At 43.2% G+C, this 14,789-nt stretch overlaps 1 protein-coding gene across 1 annotated transcript in view; it reads left to right on the plus strand.

Moving 5' to 3' along the window:
• The window catches only part of lama5 (laminin subunit alpha 5), a 100,069-nt gene that overhangs the window by 53,726 nt on the left and 31,554 nt on the right, over positions 1 to 14,789 (plus strand). Inside the window, exons 15-37 of the mRNA XM_022763104.1 lie at positions 552 to 686; positions 1,224 to 1,361; positions 1,633 to 1,685; positions 1,991 to 2,090; positions 2,209 to 2,261; positions 2,399 to 2,504; positions 2,596 to 2,695; positions 3,337 to 3,493; positions 4,436 to 4,574; positions 6,100 to 6,242; positions 6,451 to 6,554; positions 7,246 to 7,399; positions 7,510 to 7,673; positions 8,020 to 8,128; positions 8,592 to 8,689; positions 8,778 to 8,991; positions 9,219 to 9,345; positions 9,484 to 9,623; positions 10,091 to 10,206; positions 10,310 to 10,521; positions 10,909 to 11,110; positions 12,758 to 12,902; positions 12,996 to 13,136. Of these exons, the coding sequence (XP_022618825.1) occupies positions 552 to 686; positions 1,224 to 1,361; positions 1,633 to 1,685; positions 1,991 to 2,090; positions 2,209 to 2,261; positions 2,399 to 2,504; positions 2,596 to 2,695; positions 3,337 to 3,493; positions 4,436 to 4,574; positions 6,100 to 6,242; positions 6,451 to 6,554; positions 7,246 to 7,399; positions 7,510 to 7,673; positions 8,020 to 8,128; positions 8,592 to 8,689; positions 8,778 to 8,991; positions 9,219 to 9,345; positions 9,484 to 9,623; positions 10,091 to 10,206; positions 10,310 to 10,521; positions 10,909 to 11,110; positions 12,758 to 12,902; positions 12,996 to 13,136 (3,050 nt within the window). The remainder of the gene's footprint in view (positions 1 to 551; positions 687 to 1,223; positions 1,362 to 1,632; positions 1,686 to 1,990; positions 2,091 to 2,208; positions 2,262 to 2,398; positions 2,505 to 2,595; positions 2,696 to 3,336; positions 3,494 to 4,435; positions 4,575 to 6,099; positions 6,243 to 6,450; positions 6,555 to 7,245; positions 7,400 to 7,509; positions 7,674 to 8,019; positions 8,129 to 8,591; positions 8,690 to 8,777; positions 8,992 to 9,218; positions 9,346 to 9,483; positions 9,624 to 10,090; positions 10,207 to 10,309; positions 10,522 to 10,908; positions 11,111 to 12,757; positions 12,903 to 12,995; positions 13,137 to 14,789) is intronic.

A 14,789-nucleotide genomic window follows, 5' to 3' on the forward strand; every position in this document is an offset into this window, starting at 1 on the left:
GCAAAATATTTCCCGAACACAGTCAATCAATACTGTTGTAATATATGTAGTTTCAAGTTGATACCACACAGCTAGAAGTGCAATTAAATGCAGACCAATGTAAAATCACAGCTTCAAAATTAATTGTAAAAACAGTGATGGAGCGGTTGATATTTTCAGAAAGGTCGAACACCAGGCCCCCAAGAAAAGCTCTCAGCTGTGAGGTGATGCTGGTGTAGGGGACACATTTGGTAGCACTGGCTCAAAATGAATTTTTCCCAGTACATAGTCATTATAAAAGGAACAGCTGCAAAACTGTGAATAAATACTGACACATACTCCCCTGAAAGGACTCTTTGTATTATTCCAATTTCATCCATTACGTCCAAAACAATGAAATTGGTAAATTAATTCCAACAGGAAGTCATCCAGCTCATCGCGAGGATGTCTAGCAATTATTAGCTATTTTGCAATTCAAATATCATGCTACTGTAATAAATATGCTCCTGAAACATTCCTAAAACCCAGACATCGACCTGATGACACCGTCTTTGACCTGTTGTTGTTCTCAGTCTGCTCCTGTGATCCTCGCACCTCACTCGACGCCAGCTGCACTGCTTCAGGTCACTGCCACTGCCGGCCCAATTACAGCGGAGCATCGTGTGACCAGTGCGCTCCTGGTTACTATGGTTACCCAAGCTGCACACGTAAGTCGCTGAACTAATCGTGCCTCAAATACCTGTAGAAAAAAGAAATAATGGAAACCTTAACTTTGTATCATTTATAAAGCTGCTTTTGGTGCTGATACGTGATGCTTATTGACAGAACTGGTGGAATGTAACTAAGTATATTTACTGTACTTTAAGTACTTTACTTAGTAGGCTTTGGCCAATCACGATATTTCCTGCCATATGCGATATTTTTCATAATATCGAAAAAAAAGTTCTAAAATACAATAATGTAATTATATTATAAAAAACTGAAAAAACTTGAAACATGAATAAGAATGCAATAATATAATTATTTATGATTAAAAAAACAAACAACTGAAACAAAAAAAAAGATACAATATATAACAATGTAATTATTACATAATATTGTATATTGTGATACAATTTGGAGGTAAATTCACCACAGTGGCTTCAGAAAGTATTCAGAATATATCAGTAAATATATCAACACATTAAACATCAATCAGTGAGTAAACAGGTGAATAACTGGAGGTGACGATGTGTGTGTCGCAGCCTGTCAGTGTTCTGCAGACGGCTCTCGCTACTCCAGCTGTGACCAGGTGACGGGACAGTGTGTGTGTCTGCCCAATGTGGTGGGACTGAGGTGTGACAGCTGTGCACACGGCTCCTACGGCTTCCCAAACTGCCAAGGTAACTGTGCACGCGCACACACACACACACACACACACAGACATACAGGTTAAAATGAACATGTGCACTTCAACTGTTGTTTCAATTATTCAACATTTAGTGATATGCAATATTACACAGTTTTGTTATGTACTGAATATATATTAAATATATCAGTTATATGTGTTTAACACTTCAATCCTGAAAAAGTAACAACTGTAGATGCCCAAACTCACACTTCAGCCTTACAACAAACTGAGTGATGGTTTTTGTTTTTCTCTGACATTTGAAGCTGGAACCTGTCACCCTGCCGGCTCTGTTCACTATGCGGTGCAGCTGCCAGTGGTAAGTGTTTGTTTGTTTTTTTGTTTGTCTTTTGATTATTTTCACAAATTAAATTCAATAACATGATTTAACAGGAGAAACACAGATTTCAAATAAAATAGCTGAGATGAAAGCAGTGACAATTAATGACCCAGATCAGGGCAAATCTGATGTAATTTTATTTTGATGTGCACTATTGTTAAATAAAAACATCATTACTTATCCGGTAAACATCTGTCACCTGTAATTACTTCATGGTGTAAAATTTCCCATAATATTTGCAATGGAAATGGACTCGTGGTTTACTTGTGTATTTATTCACTCAGGGCCAGTGTGAGTGTCGTCGTCATGTGGAGGGTCCAGCCTGCGACAGATGTAAACCTCTGTACTGGAACCTATCTCCTGATAATCCTGAGGGATGCTCCAGTAAGATAGACTTCCAATACACACACACACACACACACTGCACAATGTCTGTTAGACTGAATGCAGTTAATGCAGCTCATAAATGAACTAATATCTGTGTGTCTCCTTCCTCCTGCAGACTGTGAGTGTCACGTTGCAGGGACTCTGAGTGGTGTTGCAGAGTGTGCACAGGTGAGCTTCCTCTGAAACATCCTGTGCTTCTTGTCTATAATTTCACTTTAAAAATTCATATAAAAGCGCTGTAAGATCACTCTCCATGTTTCCTATTATCACGCTGATAATAATCATTTCTTTCTTGGGCCTGACAGGAAACTGGTCAGTGTCACTGTAAGCCAAACGCCTGCAGTGGAACCTGCTCCACCTGTAAAGATGGGTACTACAACCTGCAGGAGCACAGCTACTTTGGCTGCCAGGGTAAGTGTTCCTCAGCTGTGATGCTGCTCTCTTGTATTTGTTGACGTAGAGCTCATGCTTACATGCTCACGGGTGTGTGCTGTGTGTTTAGGTTGCCAGTGTGACATCGGCGGCTCAGCAGGTCAGTCTTGTGGGGAGAGGAACGGCCGTTGTCGTTGCAGACCCAACGTGGAGGGAGCTAAGTGTAACCTGTGAGTGCCACAGCAGCTTAACACACCTGTTCAGTTGTGTCTGTTGTACTTGTAAACATCAGTAAATAATTGTTAAATTAACTGTTAAAGATAAAGATGATTAGTAGCTTTAATTTTTCACACGGATGGTTGTGAGTTTCAGAATTAAAGACTACATTTCCCATAGTTCCAGTTGCCTTATATCACAAAAACAATGCTGCTATGTAAGTCTCCTTCCATCCCTGAATGTTGTGGATTAACCAAATGATAAACATGTAGAAAAGAAGGTTTTTTATAAGTTCTTTGCTCTTACTCTTTGTCTTTTTCCACTTTCTGTTAACACATAATCAATGACACAGAAAGAACAATATAGTAGGAATGTAAGAAGACATCCAACTGGACATAGATATCTCAAGAAACAAAATGCAGTAGCTTCCTTCTGGATGGGAAATATCTTGTTTCCTATTGCCAGCTTTATTTGGACAAAAATGTAAATATGTCTTGAACATTATCAGCACACCAATAAAGACGTTTTCAAATGAGGGGGAAAGTACATGTCTCACACCTGCTAGAGACCTTTTTTTTAAACTGTCATCCAGACTGTGATGTTTCTGCTTTAGCCTCATGTTGACCTTTCTGAACGGATCTTCCTGTGTCCTCAGACCTCGTCCAGATCACTACTTCCCAGACCTCCATCACCTGAAGTTTGAGATCGAGGAAGGGACCATGCTGGACGGCAGACCGGTGCGATTCGGCTACAACCCCCTGGAGTTCAAAGACTTCAGCTGGAGAGGTTACGCTCAGATGTCCCCAATCCAGGTAGGAACACAACTGTCTGACCTCTCACCTTTCAACTACACGGTTATAATTCAGATTTCATTTGTAGCTCAAAGGGAAATAGATTTAAGATGAACAACAAATTACTAATGTTTGATATAAATGTTGATGACACATTTATACACTTCAGTAAAGTATATATTTATAGTCATCTCTCAGATTTATTGTTACGTGTAACCTGTTTTTTTAAAAATAACTTGTAAAAAAGCTGATGTGTATTTTTTAACATGCTCAAAGGTGCAATTATGTTGTGTATTCATTTTGTGTACATAGATATTTTTGTGACTGTGGCCCATCATTTATTCTCCTCCTGCATGAATTAGACAGCTTACTCCATGGCTGAGTGTTGTGTGGACATTTACAGGGGTTTTATTTCTCTTTGGTAGAATCACTTCTCAGCACATAAACCTCTGAAATACACAGGAGGTTAACATTTTACAAGCTTGTCCTGTATTTGATTTTGCTGCAAAAGCTGTAAAAGCGTCAAGTGGATCTTCAGGACAGATATTTTTGGAGGTTATTTACTCCTCAGCTCTCGTGGATGTTTGTGCTGAAAAGTGGAAATCCAAAGAGAAACACTTTGGGTTGTATGTGAGGGTAAACGTGTTGTTAATGACTGATGGTTTGCTTTTGGTGGTGCAGGTGATGGTATTAAGGTCTTTCTCTTGGCTTGGTTCCTCTGCCTGTGTTGGTTTTTTCTTACACCCTTGTCTCTCCATTCCCGTCTCCTCTCTGTTCATTCCTGCCTCTTTTCACTCTCCCATCCCTCCTTGTTCCTTTAATTTCCCATCTTACTGCTTTCTATTATTTTTCACCTCCTTCTTTTCTTCAATCACTTCTCCTCCCTCCGTCCCTCCCACTTTTCTCCCTCCCTCTCTCTCTCTTTCCTTTGCTCTGCTGCCTTGCTTGCGGGTCCCTTGACAGTCCAAGGTGTTGGTGTCGGTGTCAGTCAGCTCTCCGGACCTTTTCCATGTGGTGCTGCGTTACGCCAACTGGGGGGGTTCGGATGTTCGGGGCAGGGTGTCGGTCATAGAGGACGGCTGGAACTACTACTGTGGTAACTGTAAGTGCTGCACTGGGACTAAATGACTCTGCCACCCCCCCCCCCCCCCCCCCCCCCCCTTCCTTTCTGACCTTTTATCACCTACTCCAGGATTAGAAAAAGGAGATGATGGAAGAGGAATATTGTGTTTTTCACCTCTTTTCTCATTCCCTCCATCTCTCCCTGTGCAGTGGAGAAAATACTGGTTTTAAAACTGCACATCCTCACCTCTTTTCTCTGTTCATGCTTGGCTCCAGACTCAGGCTGTGTTCCAGATACACAACAAAGTCTCAACCCTGTGCCACGATTATTATCTTATAGCTCCATGAAACTAAAACGCATTATCAGTACAGCAGCTTAAACAGAAATGTTAATCAACAGAGATAATGCAGTTTCCTAGAAATTAGAGAAATTAGCTAAAACTACAGAAGTAGCCTGAAAACAGACACAACAAGGAATGAGAACCAACAAAGAAACAACCAAAAAGTAACTGAACTAAAATGGTTCAGACACAGCTCTGTCTGCGTCATGTGATGATGACGGTATCTTGCTATATGAACAATTTTGATTTAGCAAGTTAGGACATGAAAAAAACATGTGGGGTAAAAGGTTAAAGACATAGATTTGAAATGTTAATAGATAGTTTTTTTGTACGCATGGTGGCTTCTCTGCTAATTACCTTTGACACAGCATTAGCCGTCGTGTGGAGAGTAAGATTTTGCATTAGGTAAAGAAATTCTTTCTCTCTCGAACTTGTAATTACTTCCTAAAGTTTCTGACTGACAGTATCTGGAGCACAGTTTCTCCTGGGTGCAAATCTTCTTCCTCCTCTTTGTATTTCTGTTCTTCACGACTTATCTGTCAGACGAGACAGATGATGGAGGGACATATGTGGTTGTTGGTGGTTTTTGAACGTGTTGGTGGCGGCCTCTGCTCTCGCTCAGGAAGCTCTATCCCTCTCTCACCTTCGAGGGCCACAGATCAGTGCAAACGTTCAGGAAATATTAAGACTAAGGATTCACATCTTTTATCCTCCACACTTCCTCCTCTCCTCCCCTTTCCCACCCCCACTCGTCCCTTTCGGACCCCGACCCTGTAGACCGCAGTGAAGCTTCAGGTTTATGTGAGCGAGGCAGACGTCTATCTGACTCGTTTCATCCTCAGATATGTAAACTCTGAGGGCGCCACCTCCAACGGTAAAATAACAGCCTATCAGGTGAACCGCAGAGGTAGGTCTCCACCAATCACAAAAGAGCATCAGTATGAATGTTTCTGAGTGTGAGCTAGAACAAGACATCAGTACAAGAAATGTGTGTGTGTAATTTGTGTGTGTTTTGTTGTAAGATAATTTCGTGGTTACACTACAGTGGTATTATTGCATATTTATCACATTTTATTGTTAAATTTAGTGCTGTTAATTTAAGTTTTGTTGCCTAATTTTCACATTTTCTTCCCTCAAATGCATCTACAGCTTTCACTCATTCTCTCTTTTGATTGTATTTCAGTTGTAATATCTAACACTGTGCATTTTGTAAATGTTTTCCAGGCTCAGAACAGACCAAACAGATCGTCTTCGCTCCCAGTGTGGAGCCGACCTTCGTCAACGTTCCCCAGAATAACTTTATGGAGCCGTTTGTCTTGAACCCGGGAACCTGGACTGTGGTTATAGAGGCTGAGGGAATCCTGTTGGTGAGACACACACACACACACACTCACACACTACACATGTTTTTATACAAGCATACAAACACTTAAACCCAGGATAAAGACCAGGATGGATGTTTTTATTCACCAAAACTCCCACAAATATACAAGTTTATGTTTAAGTTTTTTTACACTCTGTGTTTATTGTTCATTTACACAATAACACTGTATCAATGCTCTGTTTTACCCTCAGGATTACTTAGTCTTGCTGCCCAGTGCCTACTATGAAGCTCCCATCCTGCAGATCAAGGTCACAGAACCCTGCACCTACAGCTCTGCACCTGACGCCAGCCAGAAGTAAATATACACAAACATCTTACAGTAAAAATCAACCAACCAGAGCATTATTTCATCAAGCACAGCTCCACATCTGTTTATATGCTTAGCTAGTGCTCTGTCATGTGGTTTTTCAATGTGAAAACAGGTTTTAATTTAAGGAATAGTTTAATCTAAAGTTACTGTTGTCTACTTTCTTGCCAGTGAGACACCACTCTCATGTCTCACGTCAGTAAATATGAAGCTACAGTCAGCAGCTTGTTAGCTTAGCTCAGCATAAAGACTGGAAACAGGGGGAAACAACTTGCCTGGCTCTGTGCAAAGATAAGATAATAAAGCTGCCTACCAGCACATCTAAATCTCATATACCATAATAGCTTATTCCCCAAACTGTCAAACAATTCCTTTAAATCAGTTAGCAGAAGACAGCCTCATGTGAGTTTCACATCTTAATATTAACTTAAGCAAAGTTCTAGGTGGAGTTTTAATTCAGTGTCAAGTTCTGGCTCTTTCCCAAAAACTTTCCTCTCAAAAATGTGAAGAGCATGAAAATGTCCTCAAACGTGCTATCCTTGTGAGGACATTTGGTGTGTCTGTCTTTGTGAAGACACGTGGTCCTCATAAATAAATTAATAAAAATAAACAGAAACAAACATTTTGGTCTGTCTGTCTGTCTGTCCTCTCTAAGCTCTGTCTCTCTCTGTCTCTCCAGCTGCCTGCTGTACAGGTATCTCTCCCTGGACTCTTTCCCCTCCATCTCCAGCAATGACGCCAGCTGCCGCCATGACAACCACCTGCCACGCCCCTGCCCAACTGAGAAGGTCACCCCGCGCCACCCTGACATGGCCGTCTGCAGTGGCTACGACGTAAGAGAGTGAAATGTCGAAAATGTTTGTGTAATATGTGTAATGAGCCGGTTGATGAGCAGATTCTGTGGCTTATAAATAGAATAAATATTTTTACATTTCTGCTGCAGATCAGCGTGGAGCTGCAAACCCGTCTGCCGTCTGCAGGTGATTACGTCCTGGTGGTGGAATATTCCACCGAAGAAGAACTGCCACAAACTTTGTCTGTGGCCGTCAACATGCCGGGATCACGGACACACCAGCACACTGTCACCCTGCTACACTGCAAATACAGGTACAAGGGTGATCTCACATCTGTTCCCTCTGTCGATTCAGAGCCTTTTCCAGAGTCACACTTATCTTTATTGAACTCGGTATCAGTTCAATAAACGGGTGCTCCCTGTTTCAGGCCTCATTTTACATCATTGTTATTATGATATTGGATTGGGAGGGGGTTAACTGTGTTTCGTGTGGCTGCAGTGAAAAGTTTGTGTGTGGTCTTGTTATAATGTGTGGACACAGCTGGTTCACAGTGTACTGTTACTGTCTGTGCTTCATCAAGTGTGTCAACAGCTCTTAATCACTGTGTGTGTGTGTGTGTGTGTGTGTGTGTGTGTGTGTGTGTGTGTGTGTGTGTGAAGCTTCCTGTGTCGAGTCGTGGCCATCGATGCTCAGAACAGAGTGGCTGTCTTCTCTCTACCCACCGACACCGAGGTCCAGCTCATCTCTGACCGTGCCAGCTTCTTCCTGGTGAGGACCACACCCATGTCACATGATCAGACCCGGAATGCAGTGGTCACATGATGAGCTCACATTCGAGATGTTGTAAACCTGGAGCAGTCAATGTTCTTAGATGGTTAGATGTGTCTGTATACCGGGGCTTGAGGATTTTTTTTTTTTATCAATTAATGGGATGTTTTTAGTGATCAGTCACCTCAGAGAATATTTTGTCATTTTAACTATTGATTTCGTCCAATTCCAATATTTTTCCTGTCAAATGAGCCAAAACCAAAAAATAATTTTCACTTTACAGTGACTTGAATGCGATCTTACTTTACATTTTAGAATCTCTAATTAGTATATTTTTACTAAATGACTAAATTTATTATAATCATTGTTTAATTTTCTGATTAAGTTGACTGATCAGTCCCTGCAGCTTTTGATGTGCACTTCTATGAAAAAGCCAACATATGTGTCTCTTCATTGTCTGCAGCACAAAGTGTACCTGGTGCCTAAAGACCAGTTCACCATGGAGTACGTGGAGCCTAAAGTCCACTGCATCAGCACTCATGGACAGTTCTCACCTGACAGGTAAAGTAGCATAAGATAATGGTTCATACCTATAAAAGCTGCCAACAACTATCTGCATAAACCATCCTCTCTCCCCGTCTTGCCACAGTTCCTCCTGCGCCGCCTCACGCTTCCAGACCCCGTCAGACTCTCTGGTCTTGAAGGACGGGCAGAGCTCCTCCATGCAGGAGCCCATCCTGGCCTCCCCCGCAGCAGCTCCTCCTCTGCATTTCCACCAGAGAGACGAGCCGGCCTGGAGCGGAGGAGACAGACCTCCACACGCAGCAGATAACGGCAACCACGTCAGACTGGACTCACTGCAGGTACGAAGGCCGACGGAGGATCAGAGTTAACGGAACGAAATGGACTATGAACAACTCAAATCTGGACTCTGACTCATATTCGACCAGTACCTCGTGTGTCCTTATGTGTGTCATAAGAAGATAAGATATTTCTGACACCTGAAAATCCCCGTCACCACTCTTATCTTTATTTGTTTCTTTCTCCGCCTTTTTTTTCCTTCTCTTCCTACACCATCCACTTTACCCAGAATGCAGCGGTGTTCTCGACTCGTGTCCATAGTCTGGGGCGTTACGTCTTCATCCTCCACTATCACCAGCCTCTCCACCCCACCTATCCCGTACAGGTCTACATTAACGGAGGACGAATCTGGCAAGGTCAGAGCGTGCGATGGGTATCCGAGATACAGAATCTGCAATCAGTGTGATTCTGACTGCAAAGAGATTAATAAAGAGCAACAAACACAGGGACAGTTAGGTGAGAACATATTAATCAAATTTGACATTGTCCTTTAGGCCACGCCAACGCCTCCTTCTGTCCCCACGCTTACGGCTGCCGTAACGTCCTGATCTCTGAGAATCAGATCATCCTGGATGTGACGGACCACGAGGTCTTCCTCACAGTGCAGATCCCTGCAGGCAAGACACTGTGGCTGGTGAGTTTTACCGCCTCATTCCTCACCTTTCATTCCTTAAAATCTCTCTCTATTGTAAAGACTACTGTGCTCTTTATTGGCTTTATTCTGAAGTTTCCTCTGTGTCGTCATTATACTTACATGAGAGATATTTTCACAACCTCCACATTAAAACCTTCACATCTCCTGCACAGCTCTGATGACTCTTCCATTTCTCTGGTGCTGTTGTTGCATTCAAGTTCTTTGGGATAAACTTCACACTGCGTTGGCATTTAAAACATGCACTTATCCTTCAGCTAATGTCATTTGAAGGGACAGCCAGATTCGACATTGTCATTTTACATTAAATGAATACAGTAGGAAGCCAAAGTACTCAAGTTATTTCCTGAAAGCTCGGATTGTGCCGTCTCTCCCATAAGACCTTGCAGCAGCATGTGTTTGCTGGTACACAAATGAAGAACGTTGTCTAACCTGCTGTCTGTCTCCAGGATTATGTGCTGGTCGTGCCTCAGATAAGCTACAGCTCCAGCTACCTGAACGAGGAACCTCTAGACAAATCTTATGACTTCATCAGCAACTGTGGCCAAAACAGCTTCTACATCAAGTCAGTATCTCAGAAGGAGAATGACACTTTAATGAGCCACTGTGGCCCCTTTTTATGTATAACATATCCTTCATTTGAGGTAACATGATTCTTCCTCTCTCAGTCCCGCCACGGCCTCTAAGTTCTGCCTCAGCTCGGCCGTGTCTCTGTCAGCCTTCTTCAACAACGGGGCGATGCCGTGCGCTTGTCACGAGGTCGGAGCCGAGAGCGACACCTGTGAGGCGTTTGGCGGACAGTGCCGCTGCAGACCGAACGTGATCGGCCGAGACTGCTCCATGTGCGCCACGGGCTACTGGGGATTCCCCAACTGCAGACGTAGGTTTCTGATTGGCTGAATGACAAATAATTAGCTTTAGCTATAGCTTTTGTTTTTCTTTTCCTCACAAATAAAACAACATACAATTAACAATTAATCTTAACTTGATGGCAAATTATGACACACTGTGGTTAGAATTTTATACAACATAATGTCCCAGATTAGATTCCCAGAAAAGGAAAGAATTTACATGAAGTCCATCAGGGACAAGACAAAAATTACAAATCTTCTCAGTTTCATGTGTGAAAAATTTAAATTAAAAAAAAAATTGAAGTGGATTTGTCTCCTTTTTCTCCCTCCGTTCTGTTTTTGAAATGGAGGACTTTTATTTTGAAGGATTCTGTCTTTCCTGTCACTAGCTCTGTCTCCTCTCGTCTCCCCTGCAGCCTGTAACTGCGGTACAAGGTTGTGTGAACCTGTGACCGGGGACTGTATCTGCCCTCCGAGGACTCTGCGCCCTGAGTGCACCCAGTGTGAGCCCCAGACGTTCGGCTGCCACCCGGTGGTGGGGTGTGAGGTCTGCAACTGCTCCCGGCCCGGCATCACCTCCCCTGATGTGAGCTGCGACACGCTCAGCGGACAGTGCAGGTGGGACGTGATGAGACAGAGGAAATGATGATTGATTTTTACTGCTGTGCCTCAGGGACATTGTTTCGGGCTCGAGGAGCTTGCGGGCGGTGATCAGTAATCCCCCTCGTTCTCGCTCAAAAAAAATGAAACGGTGAGAGGAATAAATTCAGTTTCCTCTCAGTTTAAGTGCTTTTATGTTGTTCAGAAGCAATAAATCATCTTCTGCTCCCCACTCTGCCACCACTGTGTGATAGATAACGTTTCTGGTTCAGTAAGCTCAACTCTCAAATTTCAGGCCTCTGTTTGGAAACACCTAAAAAGGCAGTTATTTCTCCCCCGTTCCTGACACGATCTTGGCTCTGGTCCTAACGCGGGGTTGGTTGCCTGTGTGTTTGGCTAGCTGTACTTGTCAACTCTTGTCAGCGCTGGTTCCCCTGAAGACCGCCAACAACACAGTAGCTGTCTGTCCTCGTCCTAACCAGCCCCATTTGATGCAGAGTTACCTCTGAACGTATACGTCCAACAGACTTAGGCTCTCTGGGGGCAGCCACTATTACTGGAGTTGCAAAGGCAGCTCATATTTTTCACTTATCACACAAAGAGGTGGTTGTGACAAGGAGGAACAGGTTCGAGGTGATCTCATGGTCGAATGCTTAGGCGAGTCCCTGGTTTGAGCGGGACCATTTGCTGCATGTTATTTCCCTACTCTCTCTACCTGCATGTCCTGTCTGTCTCCTCTGCTGCTATTAAATAAAGACATAAAATGACTCAAATATATATATATATATATATATATATATATATATATATATATGTCATTTAAGGATGAATAGGGAAAAGATGAAACACTCACATTTAAAGGAATAGTCACCATTTTGGTAAAAATGCTGCTTCGTGTTTTTTCTTGGAGTAAGGGGAGAAGATCAGAAACACACGTAAATATGGAGCTAGAACCAGCAGATTCACTTGGCATAAAGACTGAGGATACGCGGAAACAGCTGGGAAACAGCTGGGAAACAGCTGGCCTGGCTCTGTCCAGAGATGAAAAATCTGTCTGTTTTACAGATTGACATGTTTTATCTGTTTAATCCATCTCCATCAGTGGTTCCCTGCTTTCTGTTAACCAAGGCTAATCGAATGCTGGCTCTAGCCCCATAGTTGAATATGTAATATAAATGTGAGTGGGAGGTTGTGGGAGTGAGAGGTTTTTAAATGTGGTTAGAGTTGTAACTATTGCAACTCTGTAACCCTCCGTCTATTGTGTTTAATATGTAACATACACACACACACACACACACACACACACACACACACACACACACACACACACACACACACACACACACACACACACACAGGAATGTGTCAGCTCTGCCTTGACAAGACAAGGATGTCAACCTGAAATTATTTTTCTGCCTAAAGGCTTTCATCACTTAAGGTCCCAGCACCTGGCATTAACCCACATACACACACACACACACACACACACACACAATGCAATAAACTTTTCATCATATGCAAAACTGCGGTACATTTTAGTGCATAAAGGTCAGAGTTCACTGGTTGGTCTTTATGGACAGAGAAATCGATCCACAGATGGAGTTGATGAATAGACGTGAACAGTTTGAATCTTGAACTTTAACAATTGGTTGTTATTTTTTCCAGATGTAAGAACAACGTCGTCGGCCGTCAGTGTGACCGCTGCGCTCCTGGTTTCTATGGTTACCCCAACTGCAGGCCATGTGACTGCAACGAGGCGGGAACCGAGGAGGAAGTGTGTGACTCCTTCACGGGACAGTGTCTCTGCAAGGTGTGACAACACACACAGACACACACACACACACACACGTGTCCCTCTGAACCCACAGTGTGTCCTCACCTGCTGTGTGTCCTCCACCTGTAGGAGAACGTCCAGGGATCTCGCTGTGATCAATGCAGAGTTGGTACATTCCACCTGGACCCAACCAACCCGAAGGGCTGCACCAGCTGCTTCTGCTTCGGAGCCACAGACCGCTGTCGCAGCTCGGAAAAAAGGCGCACTGAGGTACAAGAGATACTTCAACTCACTCCACAGATCAGTTCTGTGCTGAGGTGCAATAAACTGGTGTTGATCCACATCTGGAGCCATTATCATGCAGTGATTAGAGGAAGAAGCTTGATCTCAAATCCTAAAAGGACATCTGTACTGTCAAGAGATATTCATTATGTCTTATATGAAATTTGAAGCTTGTCTCAGCCTTTTACTTAAACCATGAGAACAGTCAGAGATCGGTGCTGCTGCTCTTGATGCTAAAACCTTGCTGTTTCTTCAGCTGCAGTTAACCATTATTTTCATTATCAGCCAATTTTTTCTCGATTAATCGATAAGTTGTTTTATCCATAAAATATCAGAAGTTTCTCAGAGTGTGAGGTGACGTCTTCAAATGTCCAATTATTAATTATTATGTTGATTTATGTCTGTTAACCAAGCTAATCGAATGCTGGCTCTAGCCCCATAGTTGAATTATGAATATAAATGTGAGTGGGAGGTTGTGGGAGTGAGAGGTTTTTAAATGTGGTTAGAGTTGTAACTATTGCAACTCTGTAACCCTCCGTCTATTGTGTTTAATTATGTAACATACACCAACACACACACACACACACACACACACACACACACACACACAACAACACACACACACACCCACACACACACAGGAATGTGTCAGCTCTGCCTTGACAAGACAAGGATGTCAACCTAATTATTTTTCTGCCTAAAGGCTTTCATCACTTAAGGTCCCAGCACCTGGCATTAACCCACATACACACACACACACACCACACACACACACACACCACACAATAAACATCACCAATGCAATACTCATCATATGCAAAACTGCGGTACATTTTAGTGCATAAAGGTCAGAGGTCACTGGTTGGTCTTTATGGACAGAGAAATCGATCCACAGATGGAGTTGATGAATAGACGTGAACAGTTTGAATCTTGAACTTTAACAATGTTGTGTTATTTTTTCCAGAATGTAAGAACAACGTCGTCGGCCGTCGCTGTGAGACGCTGCGCTCCTGGTTTCTATGGTTACCCCAAACTGCGGGGCCATGTGACTGAACGAGGCGGGAACCGAGAGGAGTGTGTGACTCCTTCACGGGACAGTGTCTCTGCAAGGTGGGACAACACACACAGACACACACACACACACACACACACACGTGTCCCTCTGAACCCACAGTGTGTCCTCACCTGCTGTGTGTCCTCCACCTGTAGGAGAACGTCCAGGGATCTCGCTGTGATCAATGCAGAGTTGGTACATTCCACCTGGACCCAACCAACCCGAAGGGCTGCACCAGCTGCTTCTGCTTCGGAGCCACAGACCGCTGTCGCAGCTCGGAAAAAAGGCGCACTGAGGTACAAGAGATACTTCAACTCACTCCACAGATCAGTTCTGTACTGAGGTGCAATAAACTGGTGTTGATCCACATCTGGAGCCATTATCATGCAGTGATTAGAGGAAGAAGCTTGATCTCAAATCCTAAAAGGACATCTGTACTGTCAAGAGATATTCATTATGTCTTATATGAAATTTGAAGCTTGTCTCAGCCTTTTACTTAAACCATGAAGACAGTCAGAAGATCGGTGCTGCTGCTCTTGATGCTAAAACCTTGCTGTTTCTTCAGCTGCAGTTAACCATTAATTTTC

This window comes from Seriola dumerili, unplaced genomic scaffold (genome assembly GCF_002260705.1).
Source record: "Seriola dumerili isolate Sdu_G_001 unplaced genomic scaffold, Sdu_1.0 BDQW01000468.1, whole genome shotgun sequence".
Taxonomy (NCBI): domain Eukaryota; kingdom Metazoa; phylum Chordata; class Actinopteri; order Carangiformes; family Carangidae; genus Seriola; species Seriola dumerili.